The sequence below is a fragment of the Candoia aspera genome, chromosome 3 (assembly GCF_035149785.1).
Source record: "Candoia aspera isolate rCanAsp1 chromosome 3, rCanAsp1.hap2, whole genome shotgun sequence".
In the NCBI taxonomy this organism is placed as follows: Eukaryota; Metazoa; Chordata; class Lepidosauria; order Squamata; family Boidae; genus Candoia; species Candoia aspera.
In genome coordinates this window covers 179,519,474-179,539,704 of record NC_086155.1, presented here as the reverse complement: position 1 = coordinate 179,539,704, position 20,231 = coordinate 179,519,474, and the positions used below count along the sequence as shown (strand labels likewise).

Here is a 20,231-nt window from a genome sequence, read left to right as displayed (position 1 = left end):
AAACAAACAAACAAACATCACCAACCAGTGGAAGAATGTCTATCAATGCCAGCTTTTCAAGGTAGACAAGATCAAGAAACAGGAACATCAGGGTTTCAGGAATGCTGTTTATTATTGTAGGGTATAATAACAGTCTTGAAAGCACATCAGTTTGTCTCTGCTACATCTGACATCCAACAAAATCAGGGCAGGGTTATTTTGAGTTTCTTTCTCATACTTCCTTCTTTCCCAAGACTAAGTAATCTTTTCTGAGCCTCCTCCTCCTCCCTTATTAGCTCATTCATCCCTTCCCCATTCCCAGGGCCAAGTTTACATCCCATCGCAACCAATCACTTCTGAATATAGGATGAGATGGGGAAGAAAAGATGTCTGATAGGTAACTAGACTAGTGGCTGTGGACACAAGTTGAGTGCTGTTCTGCAATTGTGCTAACCCCATATTCAAAAGCAGCCCAAACCACAACTGACAGGCTTGGGGAGACTTGTATAGTGAAGCAACTCTGCTGCTTGACTTTAAATCCCCTCCCACCCTTGCTGGTCAGCTGCTGCTCAGGCTGATTCAGGTCTCTGAGCAGGTTATGGAAGCCTGGTTTGAAAGAAGGGGACTCTCCCAGTGCCGAGAGCAGAATGACCGGAGGATGGAGTCTGGGATGGAAGGAGTATTCCAAGTGACCATTAGGTGTCAACTAGATCCCACCATGGGAAGGCGTGTGTGTCACTTGACTGTGCCACTAACTGAAGAAGGTCAGATTGTATCCACAGCGAAATCTGTGTCAGGAAAAAGGGGACTTTATGTTGGTATAGTTAAGGACAACTTAAGGGTGCTTTAGATACGGGCCAGGCATCAGATGAATACAACACTGTGAGCCCACAGGAGGAAAAAGAAATGTTTGTGCTATGGTTAGACACAAACTGGGATCTCAAGTTCTCAGCCCATAATAGATCTCTCTCTCTCTCTCTCTCTCTCTCTCACACACACACACACACACTTCAAAACACAACTCCCGGGATGAGAATCACAAAGCAGAAGGATGGTGCCAGGACAGACTTGAAAGCTGCCGGATCATTCAGCTGCTTATGGACATTCATGCCGAAGCAAATATATCTCGCAGATTAGTCCATACTCCTTTCGTTTAGAATACAGAGTACAAAAAGGTACTATCCGGATGTCAGGGGTCAGTTTGGGGGAGTGGGAGGAGGCAGAGAAGAGCGGCGCAGCTCTAAAGGTCTCGGGAAGCTGAGACAGACTCGGAAGCGGGACCTTGCTAGCCCAGTCCCTCTGGGAGAACCCCACCCAGCGTTACACTTGCTGCCTTTCCCATTAATGGTTCTTTCCGCTCATTAACGAAGCCTTGGCAAACTCGCTCTCGAATAGCTGGGAGTGGAGACCCGGGTAATCCCACCTCCTCTGTCATCCAGCCATTTCATCCAGGAGAAAAGCCACCCGCAGCTCCGTCCCCGCCTGTAGGGGAGCGGAATCGCGGGGGAGGGCCGAGGAACAGCGGGAAGAGCCGCGCGGCGAGCCGGGAGGGGAACGTCTGAGAGCGCGCAGTGGGCTCGCGCCGTTCCGCGCTTCCTTCAGCAGGTGGAAAAATGCGCACCTCGACCGCAGCCGGGAGCTGAACAACTTGACCGCGCCGAAACTAGCGGCGCTCGCCCCAGCCGGAAAGCGAAACTAGTTCGGACCAGACGGAAGTTCTCGGCGGCAAAAGGCAAGCACGGGCATTGGTTCGGCTCCAATAGTGGCTCTGCACGCTTTCCTCTCCCTCCACCTAGCTACCCGCAAAAGTATTCTAAAGACGAGGCTGTAGGACGGTTCTCCGCCCAGCCTTTTAATTTAATGTTAATTATTACGGAAAGCTCGTTCTACCGGCCCTTCGCAGCACAAGCCGCCGCCGCCGCGGCCAGGATTTCGCACCCAGGCGGTAGCGCCATGGACGTGACTCCGGCTCCACCATGAGCAGCCAGCGTCCGGCTCGCGGACCATGTCCCATGGTAAGCCAACGGGCTGATGGCGCGCGCCCAGCCGCGCCTCCATATCCGAGAACGGCGTGCGCACCGCGCTTTTTCGGGGCGGCAAGGCTCCGGCGGACGAACGAGCGGCGGAGAGCGGCGCCTTTCCCGCCCCCTCAGCTTCGACCCACCTCGCGCGTCCTCGGCTCATGCCGTCTTGGGGCAGTTGTCCGCTGCAGCGTCGCCGGGTGTTGCGTCCGTTGCTGCGGGCTTCCTCCTCGCTTTTATCCCTCTAGCTTCCCGCGGGACTTTCCCAGCTTCTAGGAGAATGAAAGTGGAAGCGCCTTATTCCCAGCAGCTCGGGGAAGAGATACCCGGAATCTCCGAAGGCGAGGGAGTGGATAGAGGAGTCTATAGCTGGCAGGGCAGGTCGGAGCAAACAGCCTTGGCGGTAGCCTTCGGGCAGCTTCCTTTGGCTCTTGTTTGGGAAGCCTCCGGCGGTCGCACACCCACAGTACCGAGAATACGGACCTCTTTCCGCCTTTGCCGGGCCAGATTCCAGCTGCTGCGGCGTGGGTTCTGCAGACCGAATCAGCACGGGCTTGTGTGCTCGTTCGCGCTCTTTCCCGGGGTTCCCCCTGCATTTTTCCCAATAAAACTTTCCAAAGCAAAGAGTTAAAGCCAATAGCGATGACGGTAGCATTTCAAACGCAGTCAAGTTTGACATAATTTTGGGTACTGGCAGTACATAAGAATTCAAATAAGTTTGAAGTAGACGCCTGTGATTTTCCATAAAGAGAGAGCGAGCGAGCGAGCGAGCAGAGGTATAGAGGATGTATAGAGGTATAGAGCTGGAGCCAAGATAAGGCTCTTGTAGACTTTTTGCAAGCAGGTAGCCTGCTGTTTTCAAATGTCAAATAGGAAAATCTAATAATGAACTGAACTGCCATTATCACAATATAATCCCAGAAGTTTGCAGTGTCCGCTAAAGATAACATTAAAAATGTTCTTCTCCTAATTAAACCATCTCCCAATTTCATGGAAGGTCAAAGGCACTGACTTTACTCACATTCGTTATTTTAGCAGAATCTTAATCTCTAGCAAGGCAAGAGGAAAAAGAGGCTTGTAATGCATGCTAAATCCAGTGGCTGCCTGTTAGGTTCCTCCTGCTGGGCTTTCTGGCAGTCATGTGTCTAGGCTGAAGTATGTTTCAGTTTCATTGAATTGAGGCTGAATGAGAAAGATTAAAACTGCCAAGTCCCAATGTTTGCTCTTAGTTCCCAGAAATCATGAGTGGACTATGCCCACTGATTCAGTAAAGTTGCCAGCTGAGTATCAGAAAACAGTACTGCAGAGGTATATAACTGTGTCTCCCCATTCACTTGCCATTCATTGATGGGATTTCTGTGTAACTTTGCTCCTGCCAGCCTTTTATTTATTTTATTTATGTATTCATCAAATTTTATCACTGCCCATCTCCCTCCCAAGGAGGGACTTTTGCTCAATTGCATGCTTATTCACATGCTCATGAATTCCTAATCTCTCTGGATTGGCATCCTGGCTGTAAAAACAGTGTATGAAACTAAGGTGCAACTTTGTATCAAGGTGAAATTAATAATTATTTCTGAGTAGGTGTGCTGAGGATTGTGTTAATGATACACTACTTCCCAACGGCTTGATGTCTTTCTTAGTGTCTTTGCTGTATTGCATATATGCTTGTAGTGCCTAATGAATGTAAAGTGGGAACTTGCTTGCACAAGGGACAGTTTTATGGGGTGGGGGGAGGAGCCAGTCAAGAATTGCTGGTATGTATCTTCAAGGTTTGCTACCTAGGAAGCCACAGCCCCTTTTTTTGTGTGCAATGTGTGCAACACATGTAGAAATGAGGTGGGAGGTTGATTGCCCAGTTGCACTGAAAGTCAGCTTGCTGATAGTCTTATGCAGGACTACTCAAATATCCTACTGAGTTTAATCACACTTAATTCCTAGATAAGCGCATAGAAGAACATAGCCTTAATTACACTATCTTAAGAATAACCCACACTGAACTCAGTGGGACTTATTTCCATAATTTTTATTAAAGATTTTAGTTACAATAATACAGATAGTCCTTGCTTAACTACGACAATTGGGACCTGAATTTTGGTTGCTAAGTGAAGCAGTCATTAAGCAAATCCAACCCAATTTTACGACCTTTTTTCTGGCAATTTTTAAGCGAATCACTGCTGGCATTAAGCGAACCACGTCGTTGTTAAGTAAATCATATGGTTCCCATTGATTTTGCTTGCCAGAAGCTGGCCAGGAAGGTTGAAAATGGCGATCACATGCCCATGGGATGCTGTGATGGTCATAAATGTGAACCAGTTGCCAAGTGCCCAAATCATGATCACGTGACTGCAGAGATGCTGTGATGGTCATAAGTGTATGAACCGGTTGTAAGTTGTTTTTTCCAACACTGTTATAAGTCTGAACTGTCGCTAAATGAATGGTTGTTAAATGAGGACTACCTGTAAGAGCAAATACAAACTAAACTCAGAAAAAGAAGAAATAGAAGAATAAAAAGTGCTAAGTAAGAAAAAGAAAGAGAGAAAAAGTAAGATTTAAAAAAAGAAAAGAAATACAGGTAGTCTTCACTTACCGACTGGCCGCTTAGAGGTCATTTGAAGTTATGATGGTACCCCAAAAGTAGATTTCTGAATGGGGCCTGAAATTACAACCCTCACAAGGCCTCTGTGATCACATGACCTGGATTCAGCCATCCTGAAAGTGGTGGCCATTTTGGGACATGTGACCACCCTATGGTGCCCGGAAGTCCTCGAGACGTATGACGGTGGATTTCTGAGGCAGCAGGCCCAGTCACATGGTCGCACTACTTTCTGTGGTTTAGAAGCCAGCAGAGGGAGCCTTGCGCATGCCTTACTGTACAGGAAAGGTAAGTATTTTTTCTGTACAGTACTGTATGCTTGCCTTTAATTTTTTCTCAGTTTTTGTTTAACTTAAGTAGAGATTTGTATGGTGGCATGCATGTTCCATCCTCTGCCTGTCTAATTTTTAATTATATTTAACAATACTGAATGCTGGTTTACTGTTTTTAAAACAGTTGTTTTATAAAAATCAGATTTATATACAGTACTATACAAGCTGCAGAATTTACTACAGCAAGAAAAAACAGTTACAGTACTGTACAGTACCTTTAAACCCAGTACCTTTGTTCTACTGTACTGTAGAACAAAGATTCCAATGAAGACCTTACAGTAAAAGTTTTTAATAATCAACCAGTAATATTAGTTGAAAATAACAGTAATATTAACTGAGAATAATACTACTGTAGCCACAGAAGCATTTCCGTAGTCATGTTTTGGTGGAAAACATATGACTATCATACTCTGCCCCCCACAGTACTGCAAAGTAACTCCTGGTTCACTTAACAACTGCACCAGTCACTTAGCAACCAAAGGAAACCACAGGCCCCAATCTGAATCACTTAATGACTGCTGTGACTCACTTAACAACTGCATTAAAAAAGGTCGTTAAAACAAGTCTGGACTCACTTAACAACTGTTATGACTTACAACCGAAAATCTGGGCTCAATTGTGGTTGTTAAGTGAAGACTACCTGTATGTAAAGAAGCGACTTCTATCTTCATCACAACTAAAAACAAATTTGGTAACTCTTCATCCCTAATAAGGTTACAAACAATTATCTCTTCTTCCCATAACCCATCCCTTATCTATATGCAAATCCATAAGTCATCAACTTTTCAGTCCTGGTGTCAGCAAAAAGTCCATAAAGGGTTACCAGAGCTTTATAAAAACATGTCTTATTTTAACCTTGATCAAACAACCAACTTTATATTCCTTCCTGTTACTTCTGAAAATCTTGATCTTTGATTGTTTCAGATGTTGTCATGGAATTTGGTCTCTCTTCAGTTTTTCTTTTTCCCATTGCAGAAGCTTCTTTCAGGCTTTAGCAACCTTCTTTTGTAAATCCAGTAAAAATTCATTATCCAGGCCATTCTCTTGTTTTGTCATTTGTATTTCCACTTTGATTTTCAAAACTTTGACCAACTTCTTTTGTATATCCAGTAAAAAGTCCTTATCAGGGTCATTCTCTTGGCTTGTCATTTGTAATTCCACTGTAAGTGCCTTCTCTATCTTGTAATCCATACTTTTTTATTATCCAGTATTTCTAGTTGTGGTATTTCTGCATCAGATTTAATATGTTTTGGACATAGTCTATCCTTAGCAATGTACATCATTGCTGACATTTCTGATATTGTAGCTACTAATGTCTAGACCCGTTCTTTGAAAATCTCCTGAATTATTTCAAATGTTGTAGCATTTTGTGTCATTTTATAAATCCCCATCCTAACCAAAAACCAAAAGCAAATTTACACTTTTTTTCTTCCCTTTTCCTTTCTGCCTGGAATCTGTAGTTTCCTCTAGTGTCCAATTTCTGAAATCATAAAGTCTCAAGTTTCTGTTATGGCTTAGACAAAACAATTTGATTCGCACAAAATGCCATTTATTTTATTTAATTATTTCCAAAATCTTATAGTAAAAGTTTCAATGTTCCAAAGTTGTCTGGATCTTTTATTTATGTATAACTTTCTTAGATGTTACTTAGTTTTTTGCTGTTTCTTTCCAATTCTTTAAATTCTTAAATGTATAGTTAATTTTTCTTTTGTTCAAGAAGAAAGGTAAATTTATCAGGTGGCTTTTCTCTAATAGCCTTAGAATAATAAGCAATTTTAGAAAGTGATCAGAAAGTGAGGTTAACGAAGGTGGTGAGCATGATGGCTGATCCCTTTGTCTCCCAGCTCTCAGACCCATGGGAGACTGCTGTCATGTGGTCTTGCAAGGAGCAGCTGTCCGGAGCACGTGCGCAATCTCCTGTCCTCTCCTTGTCTGGAGAGGTTCTGAAGAACCGGTCTACTTGCCAGTTCTTCAGTCTTTGCTGCGGTCATTGTCACTGCTCTCTGCAGAGATGTGTTTAGTTTGACATGCCTTCCCTGGAAGTCCCCTCAGTGAGACTTATTTCCAAGGATTATGCACAGCAGTAGCACAATACTATGGATAATCTACCTAATCAGGTAGATGGAAGTATAATAGTTATTAAATATCTGTGTATCTTCCCACAGTTGTTCTAATAGTATTATTGTTTGATGTAGGTTTCTGAGAGTTCAAAATGGTACATGAACCCCATGAGAACAATCTTTAGGCTTATTCTAAGCAGCACAAATACATAGAGTTTTTCTAATTAGATCTGGTTCATAGATTGTGTTAAGCCATTATGTAGTTCATTTGATTTGTTTGGGGCCAGCCAGTTGAAGTTTATTCATTAAAACATGATTAAATTATAGTTGGCATGCTGTGTAAACCAACCATTGAGTTTTAATCAGTACAAGAGAAATACAAACTCTTTGTATTTATTGTACTGTTGTCATTTTTTTTTTGTTGAAACCTGCCTGTTGCATCCCCCCAATATAATAGGGAATTGTTAGATATTCATAGAAATACAGAATTGTAAGGGGCCAGGAGGCTGCCATCTAATCCCACTGCTCAGAGCAGAAATACAGTCCCTGACTGATGACTGGCTAGCCCTTGTTTCAACACATTCAGTGAAAGGGAGTGAATCACCTCCCTCAATAATTCTTTCCATTGTTAAACTGTTCTTACCATTATCAAGTTTTTTTGTAATATTCATCTGACATCTATCTTCCTATGAGGAGACAGAGTATTAATTTGTGTCCTGCACTTGGATACAATAGAGCAATGGTTCTCAACCTAGGGGACTTTAAGATGTGTGGATTCCAACTCCCAAAATTCCCCAGCCAGGATGGGCTGGCCTTGACTTTATGCTGTGTGACGTCCCTTCAGGTATTTGAAAAATACTGTTGTATTTTCCCTTAGTAATCTTTTTTCAAAACTGAAAAATCTCAGTTCTCATAGTCTCTCTTTATAAGATTTAGTTTCCAGTTCCTGATAATCTGTTTTGCTTTTCTCTACTCTTTTTCAGTTTCCCTGAATATTTCTTAAAATGTGGTCTCAGAATGAAAGCAGGACTATTACTTCCTGTGATTTGGAAATTTAACTTCTCTTGATGCAGCCTAAAATTACACTTGCCTTTTAGCAGTTATGCCATACTGCTGACTCATATTCAGCATGTGATCATCTACAATTCTAACATACTTTTCACACATACTGTTCCAAACCCCATTACGGTATGCTTGATTTCCTTTTCCTAGGCAAAGAACTTTGTATTTATCTCTATTAAATTTCATTCTGTTCTTTTTAGTCTACTTCTCTAACCTATCAAGATAACTTTGATTGCTGTTTCTCTGTTCTAGAGTCATTTCTGACACAGTTTTGTATCATCTACAGTTCTAATACATGTTCTCCCCATCTCTTCATCCAAGTCATTCATGAAAATGTGGAAGAGTACCAGTCACAGGATCTGAATTCTCTGGTAGCCTGCCTGATACCTCAGTCTGGTTTGTATATTTGCTTTCAAGCCTATACTTAAGTAGATTGTTAATTGTAATTGTATTAGTCAAGGAGCACTTTATCAAATGCTTTGATATATTTTGTCCATAGCATTCTTCCAGTATACTAAAAAAAATAAAATAAAGTTAACATGGTATGGTTTGATAGTACAAAATAAATATATATGGTCATCAAGTAAACAATGCATAGATGCTAGCATAGCCAAGAAACGTGGCCTTTAACACACTCCAGGCCTTCATAGCCTTACAGAAGGCCAACAGGGTCGGGGACATCCTGTTCTCTGAAGGGAGATCCATTCCCTCTAAGGGCTCTTAAATTGTGTGCCAAAAATGTAATCCAAAATTAAGTATCAATTTACAACTTGAGGCATGAGCTGAGATGCCAAGTGGGCTCTGGCCTAGCCAGCTGATTGTGAGTGTGTGGGGAGATGGAAGTGAGGCAGTGAGGGAGCTTCTCCTACCTGACTTGCAGTGCCTGTGAAAAGGTGGGTCTGAAGTTGTCAGCAGGCTCTGGCTGACTGTTGGAGGCCTCCCCACTGACTGCTGGCCATCAGTAAATGTGGCTCTGGGTGGTGAATGTGGGGAGGCTGCAGGTTGCTACTTATTTAACATCTGTGGACCCTCTCATTAGAATCACTGTCTTAAAAGATGGTTGTAAACTTTGCAGTAAATAGCATCATACAGTGGTTGGGACAATGAAGGACAAATTCAGTTCTCTGTTTTCTGAGATTAGTTGTCATATATGTCTGTACAATAGTCATAGAATCATAAGGCTGGAAGGGGCCATTGAAGCAATCAAGTCCAACCCTCTCTTGCAAGAATCCAAATTAAAGCATCTCAGATAGATACCTACCCCAGTGACTGTTTCAACACATCCAATTAAGAGGAGCTTTTCACCTCTCCAGATGATTGATTCCATTGTCCGTAGTGTTAGTATAGCTTTGCTTAATATTCAAGTAGAATCCACCTATCTGTTATTTAAATCCATTATTCCATGCCTAACATTCTGGAGCAATAGAGAACAGGTCTTTCTTCTATGTAACATCTTTTAAAATATTTGAAAGGTGTTCTTATGTCCCCCTGTCCCTCAGTTGTCTTTTTTCAAGGTAGAACATACTAACTTCTTTCAATTTCTCTTCCTAGGACTTGATCATCTTTGATGCCTGTTTCTGTACCTGTCTCAAATTCTCTGAACACTTTTAAAAGTTTGCTGTCCAGAACTGGACTCAGACCTTTATTTCACAGAATAAAGTGCAGCGTGGAAGACAATTTTTTGTTTAGATATCTACTTTCCTCATTAGTTCATTTGAGTTCTGTTCCCAAGGTCTATCCTTGTCCAATTCTGTTCCCAAGTTCTCTTCCCAAGGTCTGTCCTTGTCAAATTTGTATGTAAGCCAGAGCAGTATTATTGTATAATACTGTATAAGTAGTATTGTGTAATTAATTTGAACCATTGTGTATTTAACTTGAATCATTGTGTATTTAACTCGAATTTTGCTACCGTAGGCTCCTTTCTTAGATAAGGGTTGTCCATAAACCAGGCGTCTCATTCTAGATTCTACTGCTAAACATTTTTGATATATTTGTTTAAATTTTTATGGCTGCCCATCTAGTAACAGTGATTCAGGACAGCTAACATAGGATTAAAATTAAATCCTCTTCCTCCTCCTCCTCCTTGGGAAGGACTTGATAGGTGGACAAAAATGCCAAATCCAGTCTAAACATCTGGCTGACTGTTCGACCAACCATAATAATAATATAATGGCAACTGAATACGCCAACAATTATCATAGATATCCATCTTACAGGACTCTTATGCTCAGGAAAACAGTTTACAAAAGCCATAAAATATTCACCCAATCTTTTGGTAGATGAGTGCTGAACTCAACTTTTTCTGTGGGATAGATTGGACCACACTTTAGAGAGAGAAAGGATGAGGAAAGAGTCTCTACATTCTTAGTTATAGGGGCAACTTTTTAAAATAATGACCTTCGTTTTTAGCTGTCCTGATCAAAGCAGTTTCAGGGGACTGCAAAAAAACTTGGGAGCTGTATGTTGTACATGTGTACCTTAATTTATTATGTATTTCCAATACTATTGAACATTATGGCATGTTATCATGGCATCTATTATATTTATGCTAATGGTAATATAATGCAATTCTGATTTAGCTTCTTTAAGGTATATCTTCATGGTTCTGCCATTGTTCTTAGTTCTGGTACCAGAAGCCTCATCTGATTACATGACTGGAATCCGAAATGATTATGAGAATATCCTAATCAACATCATTATTCATCTGGTGGGTAGCATTTTTTTTTTTTTTTTGCTTTGACTCTGGAAAGAATTTATATGGAACTTACAAAGAGAAAGATAGTAGTGCTAGTCAGAAAAAAACTCCTTTAATGAGTGGAATGAGGTGATGGAACTTAAGCCTTCCTTCCACTACTTACAAATACAGTGATGAAAATGTACATCCTATTGCAGCTGTTCATTTGAGTCAATACTGCCTGATCTAGAAAGAATTACTTCTACAGGTAGTCCTTGTTTAGCAACTCTTTGCAGGTACGATGGTGATGAAGAAGTAACTTTACGACCAATCCTTCACAGGTCTGTAAAGCAAAGAAAAGCTAAAGTAAGATCATAAGCAGTCAGTTTTACTTAGTGACCGCTTCGCTTAACAACCAAGTTTTTGGTCCCAATTGTGGTTCCTAAACAAGGATTACCTGTACTACCTTTTTTTTTCTCTCAAGGCAAACCTATCAGCTGTGGAGGTCAGCCTATATTCCATTCAAATCAAGCTTTTGCCTGATGATGATGCATAATCAGCCCATCCTTATGCACTTTTTGATACAGATTACGATCAACTAAATTCCCAACCAGGATATGTAAAAGTGGGCCTCAAACAAGCAACCCTGGCATGAGCTTTGGAATGTCCTGAACATTTGTTTAATAAATTGGGCCAAATATCTAGGTCACCCTCCGTGCTGTTTCATAACACCTAAGACCTGATTTCTAAAGTGAGCCAAATTTTTAGATTTATAGGAAAGAGGTGACTTTTGTGCTGTATTTCCTACTTAGCCCATCCTTGGGCTGTGTAATGACTTGGCATTGGCCCTTAGTCCTTTTATTACAGGATTGAGACTAGGCTGCCCAGAGTAACTAGGCTGCTTATAGCAGCATCAATCCCTTTATTTTTGCTAAAGGAAAAAAAAACCCTAGAATTTACCAATCCATCAAAAACAGAATGACAATGAGGGAGAGAGAGTGCAAAGAAACATAAGTTGTCCTCTGATCTACAGCTGGTCCTGAAAGAATAACAGTTCTTTCACCCCAACTACACACAAAAGAGTTATGGTTAGAGGAAAAAAGAAATTGTTAGTGCCCCATTCCAACCTCAGCTACACGTACTCCTTGTTTAGTGACTCCAGTTCAGACAGGAAACTTGGTCCTTAAGCAAAATAGTCACTAAGTGAAAAGCCATGTGACCACAACTGTGCTTACAATCTTACCTCAGCTTTCCTTTGCTTTACAGACCTGTGAAGATTGTAAATGTGGGCATTGGTTGCCAAGTTACTTTTTCATCACCATTGTAACCGTGAACAGTCACTGTCCAAGGCAGTTGCTAAGCAAGGACTATCTGTGTGTTCTTTGCTCCCACTATGTGCATCTGTTTGGTTATCTGCAAAACAAATGCTGAGCTATTGCCCATAAGAGATATTTCTCTTTGAAAGACCTGTGAAATAATAGATCTGTAAATTTCCATCAGGAGAGCATGAATGATTTTGCAGATTCCTCTCTGTGCTGCAGCCCCATAATCCCAAATTTGCTTCAAAGAGTTGGGAACTTTTCACACCAATCTGAGTGATGGTGCAGGGAGATACAGTATATACTGTAGGGTAAGAACAATTGGCAAAAATGTTTTCCTCTTCAATTCCACTGATGACAGCTTCTGCTGCACCAAAGTGCATCCTGTCAGCAGAAGGAACCCTATAGGATACTAGCCATTATTTTCAAACTTTCAACTTAATTAACAGAGTCCATTACTGAAACTGAAATACAAGTAGTCCTCGACTTAGAACCATTGGTTTAGCAACCATTCGAAGTTACGGCGGTGCTGAACAAAGGGACGTATGACCCGTGCCTGAAATTATGGCTGTTGCAGCGCCCCCGTGGTCACATGATCAAAATTTGGGTGCTTGGCAGCCTGCTGCACTTACAACCACAAGGGCGCTCCAACTCCCCCCACCCGCCTATCTCTTCCCATCTGTGCGCTTGGCCCCCTGTGCTTCACCGCCCCAGTTGACCTTCACTGCCTTCTTTCTCCCTCTCCTGATGAGGTGTGCCTGGCCTGGCTGCTGGCCCATAAGGGCCTGGGCTTCATGTTTCAGAAAAAAAAAAAAAAGCCAAAAGTGGCCTCTGAGCCACAGCGTGCCAAAACACCCCTTTGCATTATGGAAAAAAAAAGTGAAGGCGTGTTTTGGCATGGTGGCTCTGAGGCTGCTTTTGGCTCCACCTCCCCGCAGTGTGAAGGGGCGTTTTGGTGCGCTGTGGCTCTGGGTCTGCTTTTGGCTTTTTTTTTTTTTCAACAGTCAAAGCCCAGCAGCCAGGCTGGGCACATCTCATCAGCAGTGGGAGCAAGAAGACAGAGGAGGTCAGCTGGGGCAGCAGAGCACAGAGTGGCAGGGGTCTTGGAATGCAGGGTGGCAAGGGTGACTGTGGCTGGGACTGGGCTGGGGTGGCTGCGGCTTCCCGGAGTGTGGCAAGTAGCCCCAGAGCCATGTGGTTCTGGGGCTGCTTGCCGCCCCACAAGACAGGGTACAGGGTGGCCAAAAGGGCAGAGATGGGGGGGAGATAGGCAAGTGATTCTCAGTTAATGATAGCAACCTGGATTGCTAGGATTGCTGTTGCTAAGCGATATGGTCATGTGATGTCTCGCTTTACAACCACATCACTTAGCAATGGAAATTCCAGTCCCAATTGTGGTCATAAGTTAAGGACTACCTGTACATATAGCACATCTTTTTTGATCTATGATTGGTGTAGTGATTAAGATACTGGACTAGAAATCATGAGACCCTGAATTATAATCATACACAGAAGTCAGCTGGGTAATTTGGGCCAGACACTCTCTCTCTCAGCTCACAGAAAGGTTGCTGTGAGAAAAATAGGAGGAAGGAGCATTATGTACACTGCCTTGAGTTGTGTAATATAAAGGTGGGATATAAATCTAATGAATAAATAATTTAAAAATTTATTTTAGCATATCTTGAATTACATACATACATTCCAAAATGTCCGTGTATGTTTACATTTTGATAAGTTCACTGTTCATATAAAAGAATTTAAATATTTAGAAATGAACTAAACATTAATAACAACTCTATAGATTCATCATAATTGCAAGTTAATATGTTAGTAAGCAACACTAAGTGATATAAATAATAAAACCAATCAGTAATATAACTACTCAGACATAAACTAATTAATATACTGCTTCTTACATCTGAAATGTTTATAGGAGAAGCTCATTAGTCAGAACAACACATCCAACTGTAACCTGAAAACCAACACAGGTTACCTCCATTCACTTAAGGTAATGTTGTTACTTCTTGAGGTAATCTGTCTCTAGTGTGATAAGCCAATTTATGTAGTAATATGTAGTAGTTGGGGGTTGAACTTCAACACTAAAAATGTAAAGAAGGGATGTTTTTGTAACATTTTGTCTAATGAAGCGTTTTGGAGTATTCATTTTACACCATTGTAGCCAGTCATCAAAAAGGTATAGTACAACTATGAATTTTTTGCATTTTTTGTCCTGGACCAATGTGACGATGGTTTTACGTTCTTTGAAAAATGCTGCTTTTAGCCACTTGAGTCTAATGTCTTCAGAGAAGGATAATTTTGTAAAGCCTGAAGAGGTACCTTACATTTTGAGGATTCTGCCCTTTTCATCTATTAGACAGTGCGAAAATTTTGGGCTTAATTGCTTTTTATTTAATATATTAACCAAAATTACTTTCAGGCTCTGCATAGATAGAGCTTTTAATGTTTTTCCATTGCTGCTTCTGCTTAAATAGTTTGCCCATGGCAAGAGATATGGGAGGAGGTACATTGGGGATTGATAGCCTTTCAGAGCTGTGTGGAACAAGTATTGCATCTTTATTTGTCAACACTACCTGGAATCTGAAATCCATAACAAGGGTAGTCTACAATGACTATCTTCATAATAACTTAAATATCTGGCCTAAACTTTGAACTTCCATACTTCTTCCCCATCCCTTTATCTAGAAATTCTGACAAACCTGAAAAAAGTTGCTAATTTTGTTTCCTGTTTCAAATTTGAAGAAGAAAAATGGCTACTTTTTTGTTTAGAATTTGAATTGGTGAATAAACAAAATATTAGGCATAAAAGTACTTACTGATTTCTAACTTTAAAGTGGATTCCTGCAGTCTGTCCTCTCATTGCTGAAATAATGTTATGTGTAGCAAGATAAAGGGGGTAACAATGGGACTGGGAAGACCCAATTCAAATCCCCACTTGACTGCAGAGTTCTCTGTGAGGCTCTAGATTAATCTCTCTCTCTCAGCCCAAACCTACTTCACAAGGTTTGGTTAGAAGAAAACCACAGACAAGTAATCATAAATAATTTGTTCAATAAAAATATGACCATGGAGACAGTGATCATGTGCATTTTGTCACATAGCTCCAACTATGGGGTCTTTGGAGAGAGAAAAAAAATCCTGCCAACCTTCTTCTTATGTTCAAAGCCTTTCAGCCTGAGCAGAGTGCAATAAATGGTGTCTGTTGGCAGAGGGGAGCTTCATTCCAGAGGGCAGGCGCTGCTACAGAGAAGGTGTACTTCCAGAGTCCCGAAAGATGGTTTAATCAATGGAACCCGGAGAGTGCCACCTCTACCAGATCGAACTGGCCGGGCAGATACTATGGGAGACAAGCAGTCCCTCAAGTAACAGGCCCTGTGCCATGTAGGACTTTATAGGTAGCAACCTATAGGTAGGTAAATGTAGTGAAGGAGAGAGCTTAGCTGAAATAAAGGAAATAGCTGTGTTGTAGTTCTCATTCCTTAAAAAGGCTGTACGATATGGGTCTCCGGCCAGAAGAGAGAGACTATCTTGCAGCAGGAGACATGGCAGCAAAACAAAACAAAAATAATGAGAGCTTTAATGTGCATCAAAGGCAGGCTTCCCATCAGCTATTTTTAAAATTATGTCAAGGTCAGTATGTTGCCTCTATTTCAGCCATGTGTTTAAGAAGTGATTTCTTGCTATTTGGATTGACTGATAGTTTTCAAAAGGTGCTTTGAATAGAGCGAAATCCTAATTCTGGCATGGAGTTTTCATCAGAGGACTCTTGGAAACTTTCAGTAGAAAGAAACTTGTTACACCACATGTTATAGGCAGCATTCCAGATCGTAATGCCCAGTTAGCTTGACAAAACATTATGTTTATTAGTGTGCATTATGCTGTGTTAACATTTCAAGTCTCGCTGCAGTGGACAGAGACAGCTCTATTTTCTTGTCCTTTATTGCCTTCCAACTTGAAGAATAACTGTACCATTGTTATATATAGATTGTAGCCCTCCAATTTAATAAGATATATTTTTTTACAGAATAAATCCATAGATAGCCTGGCATCGTGTCTTAGAAAAATGACAAATTGTTCTATAATTTCTTCCGAACTAAAGTACACCATGGGAAATGTTTCACATTTGACATTGGACATATTAAAAAAGGTATGTGTTTAGGAGAGTTTCATCAGTGCTGTTTCTTACATTTTATTTACTGTTTTACAGTTTTAGAAAAGCCGGAATAATTAGATTTCATGTTAAACTGCTTATTCCTGGTAACCCACAGTTGATTCTTGAAGGGAAGATAGGATATAAGTCTAATACAGTAAAGGTGCTTATAGTGAAATATATAATTCACTGGAATTCATTACACTGAGATGCTGCAATGCCTAAAATACCCAATATATTTAAAACTAATTCAAGATATTTTGATTGTAGGATTCCAAGTCCAAACCAAATATTCAAGAGGTTTATAAACATAGGAAGAGAAACCCATGTTGGTATATTTTAGAATTCTTACTTGCAAAATATTGGAACAAAGGCATTCTAATAATATGTCCTCATGTGGCTAGCTAAAAAATACAAAAGAAAACAAAATAACATGTTTTCTTTAGAACACTCTCATATGCAAACACATAGACTAATCGCCCTCATTCGCCTATGGATTCAATAGGGTAGTTCTGATTTACGGTAGCATTTTCATTAGAAACTGACTCTGGTTTCTAGTCAAATCCTGTCCATAACTTGAAACTTGAAGCAAGGGTTAGATTTTTTTTTCCAGCCATCTAACTGCATCATGTACTGTTTAGCCATGAATATCAATTATAAACGGTTTATGCATTTATGTTTTTGATCTAGAATCGTTTCACCATAAAACCACAAAAGAGACGGTGTTGTCCATGCAGAAATACCAACAAAATATCTGATCGTACTTTTTGTTGCCTAAAGACTGTTGTTTCAACCTTGAGTTCCGGGTGGAAGAAGTTTCTTTATCATGATTATCCCCAAGGGGAATAAAGTGATAAGTATAACTTTTGTTAAGAGTTAAGTACAGCTTTTATGACCTAGATGAAACTGTGGTATACTTCAGAATTTTTCTACAGAAAATTATGCAAATATTCTGTGCCAATAACAAGGCTGTTGAATTTGTTCCGTGGGTCCCACAAAGGAAAAAGCTGGAAGAAGAGAAGCAGATTGCCAACAACTCACAGCTCTCAAATGCCAATGAAAGTTTAAAAAAAAATATATAATTGAATGAATAGAATGAATGAAATATTCTATATTTATTGGTTCCTGTTTTATAATATATACATGCATTTTATATATTTTGCATCCTAACAAATCTTCACTAAAAGAAGGGCTCCTGAACACATTGTCTTAATATTGTAGTTAATGGATTTGGAAACTACTGCAGGATAAAAGAAAGCGAAGAATTATTTTTGGGAGTAGGGTAGCAGTTTGGGGAATGTTTATTACAAAGGCACAAACAGATAGCTTGCAGGAATTAGGACAATGTATTTAAGAAGGGTATAATTTCTTTAATATATGGAAGTCAGAAAGGTTCTGGCTGTGGTACTTTGAAGAAATGAGTAAATATTAAGGTTTTTTTAAAAATAAAACATTAAAGTAAAGGTAAAGGTTTCCCTTGACATCAAGTCCAGTCGTGTCCGACTCTAGGGGGCGGTGCTCATCTCCATTTCAAAGCTGAAGAGCCGGTGTTTGTCCGTAGACACTTCCGTGGTCATGTGGCCGGCATGACTACACGGAATGCCGTTACCTGCCCGCCGAAGCAGTACCTCTTAATCTACTCACATTTGCATGTTTTCGAACTGCTAGGTTGGCAGGAGCTGGGACTAGCAACGGGAGCTCACCCCGTCACGCGGATTCGAACCGCCGACCTTCCAATCGGCAAGCTCAGCAGTTTAACTTGCAATTTTACACAGCTGTTTATTTTTTTAATATTACGTTAGCTATAATTATGTACTCTGAATATCATGTATTTAATTAACAATGTTTAATTTCAGTGTGTGCTAATTTTTTTAGCTATGGGAGAATATTAGAGGATGAAAGAAAGTATCTGCTTGATGGTAGAATGCTCCTTACTGATCTTTAGCAATATAAATATTAGGGATGTTTGAAATATTTCAAATTCAGAAAACTGTAACTTGAAACATCCTGCTTCTAATTCAGACAGGTAGATCTAACCTTGTTGGACATAATGCTGACCCAGGATCATTCTGACACTGTTTCAGGCCTCTCAAAATAGGACTATTTCCAGTGGGCAGTCACAGTGTTGAAACAGCTTGAATTCAAAATACTATATATGCTCCTAATAAAACTATCTTAAGATCTCATGTTCAAATTAAGTACATTCAGGATTCACATAGTCCTAACCAATTTCCAGAGAAGGCACCGATACTGGATATATTCTGTACTGAATTAGGCTAATGTGCATAGGTATAGGAGATACAGAAATCAAAGCAGGGCTCTTCCAAAGCAACTCCAAACAAAAATTACAATTCCAAAACTTTTGTTAAATGATTCAAAATGAAATAAATGGTGTCCGTATTTGTTTGATTTAAGCTTAGAATGTGTGAACCCAGGCAGTGTATTTCCAAAATACACTAAAAGGTAAAAGCTCCTTCAGGTTGTCTATTGGTGCCTTAAAGGAGAGTTTTCTTGCCAATAATATGGAAGCAGCATGTCATTTCCTCCTCCCAGGATGTTGCTTTGACTTCCCAGTCAGCCCTATGATATCCAGGTGGTCTTGCATAGCTGTATTAACTTGTTGGACTCTGCTCAGCCTTTTTCCAATCCCAATCAAGGCTGCCACCTGCTGTAGGCTCAAAAGAAGATACATGGCTCTATAGAAAGCAAACTCTTGGACAGGAGGAATAGGAGAAGTGGAATTATTACTGACATTTCTAGCTTTTAATTACAGTGAATGGAAAATCATAGTGAAATCACTCACAATGCCTGGTGGGGAGCAGGGGAATTTGAGACAATATGTTGCAGAATTCTTTGCCTCTCACTCTGGTAGCATCCCTTGCAGAACCCAAAATAAATCCCTCTATCTCTAGCTTCCTATTCCTGTTCTTGCATGCTTTATCTCTCCAAAGTTTACATGCAGCTGGCAGGTGCTCCCAGAAAATTTAGGCTTTTTTTCTTGCCTGCCTATACTATATGCCTGGGGCTGTGCACTTCACTGTTGGACCTCTTGGGGAAAAAACAATCTTAACACCTGGTATGTACAACCTGCAAAGAAGAACGATGTTCTCAAGCATGGCAGGTTACCCTGTGCCCATTCTAAAGAGTAAACACTCCTGGTTTATTCCCCTTTATTCATTTAGTATAGCAAGGACCAGTGACATAGCTAATTGAGTCAGGCATTAGCCTGCAAACCCCTTTATCCTTGGAAACAGTGTTGGGACCCTCCAACATTTAATGAAAAAGAGAAAAGAGATAATTTGTACCAGTTCCGATGTTCAGATATCCTGCTAATATACCTGTATGCTCAGTCCCAAAGGCTAGACATAGTTTTCTATTTTTGCCAACTCTCTTTGACATATCAATATAATCACAGCAGGGGAAAGTAAATATTTACTATTAAATATTTTCTGCCAAATAAGAGCCATGGCCATGGCTAGAGTCACACTCCAATAAACAAGAACTTAGCTTTAAGTAATATATTTTTTATCCTCCACCACTTCCTGTCAGATACTGCTTTAAGGGAATGGGCAATAAAGCTGCTCAACTGCCCAGAGTCATTAGGAGTTGGGCAGCATATATATCTAATTAATATCTAATATCAGTAACTCCTAAGACCAGGTTTCCTGAAATAAAATTACATCAACTAGTCCAGAAAAAAAAAGATCAGACAATTTCAGAAATCAACCAGCTATACTCCATAGAAGGATCAGCAGGTTCTTTGCTTTCTTAGATTGTCAGTTTGTAGATCAAATTAAGATAAAACTTTATACATAAGAAACCCCAAATTTTGGATTTGGCACACATCCATTTATAAAATTATAGTCCAATAATGGCTTAACTATTTTGCTCCTGCTGCTGCTGAAATAAACTTAAATAAATCTTCCAATAGATGTAAAATTGGTTCAAGGTTCTAGGGAGTTTGTCTACTATTATCTGATTTGGTGTATTTTTGCTTAGTACTTCCATACTTGAGCCTTG

General features: G+C 40.4%; 1 protein-coding gene across 3 annotated transcripts; it reads left to right on the top strand.

The window, feature by feature from the left end:
* The first annotated feature begins 1,385 nt into the window (after nt 1–1,385).
* Nucleotides 1,386–19,122, top strand: LOC134494307 (interleukin-7-like). Of its 3 annotated transcripts, none has more exons than XM_063299407.1 (5): nt 1,386–1,994; nt 10,630–10,757; nt 13,977–14,051; nt 16,086–16,208; nt 16,902–19,122. In XM_063299407.1, the coding sequence occupies exons 1-5, from the start codon at nt 1,985–1,987 to the stop codon at nt 17,058–17,060; spliced, it is 495 nt and encodes a 164-aa protein (XP_063155477.1). In that variant the 5' UTR covers nt 1,386–1,984; the 3' UTR covers nt 17,061–19,122. The 3 variants fall into 3 exon arrangements, 2 of the variants coding, with proteins under 2 accessions (XP_063155477.1, XP_063155478.1); XM_063299408.1 differs by having other exon boundaries at nt 1,388–1,994; nt 10,672–10,757; XR_010067660.1 differs by lacking the exon at nt 10,630–10,757 and having other exon boundaries at nt 1,529–1,994.
* Nucleotides 19,123–20,231: the final 1,109 nt, after the last annotated feature.

What these genes read in the sequence shown, in the direction of transcription:
- LOC134494307 (XM_063299407.1), top strand. An exon ending in GTTACCTCCATTCACTTAAG is followed by an intron (nt 14,052 to 16,085) that starts GTAATGTTGTTA and finishes ATTTTTTTACAG; the next exon opens with AATAAATCCATAGATAGCCT. An exon ending in CATTGGACATATTAAAAAAG is followed by an intron (nt 16,209 to 16,901) that starts GTATGTGTTTAG and finishes TTTTTGATCTAG; the next exon opens with AATCGTTTCACCATAAAACC.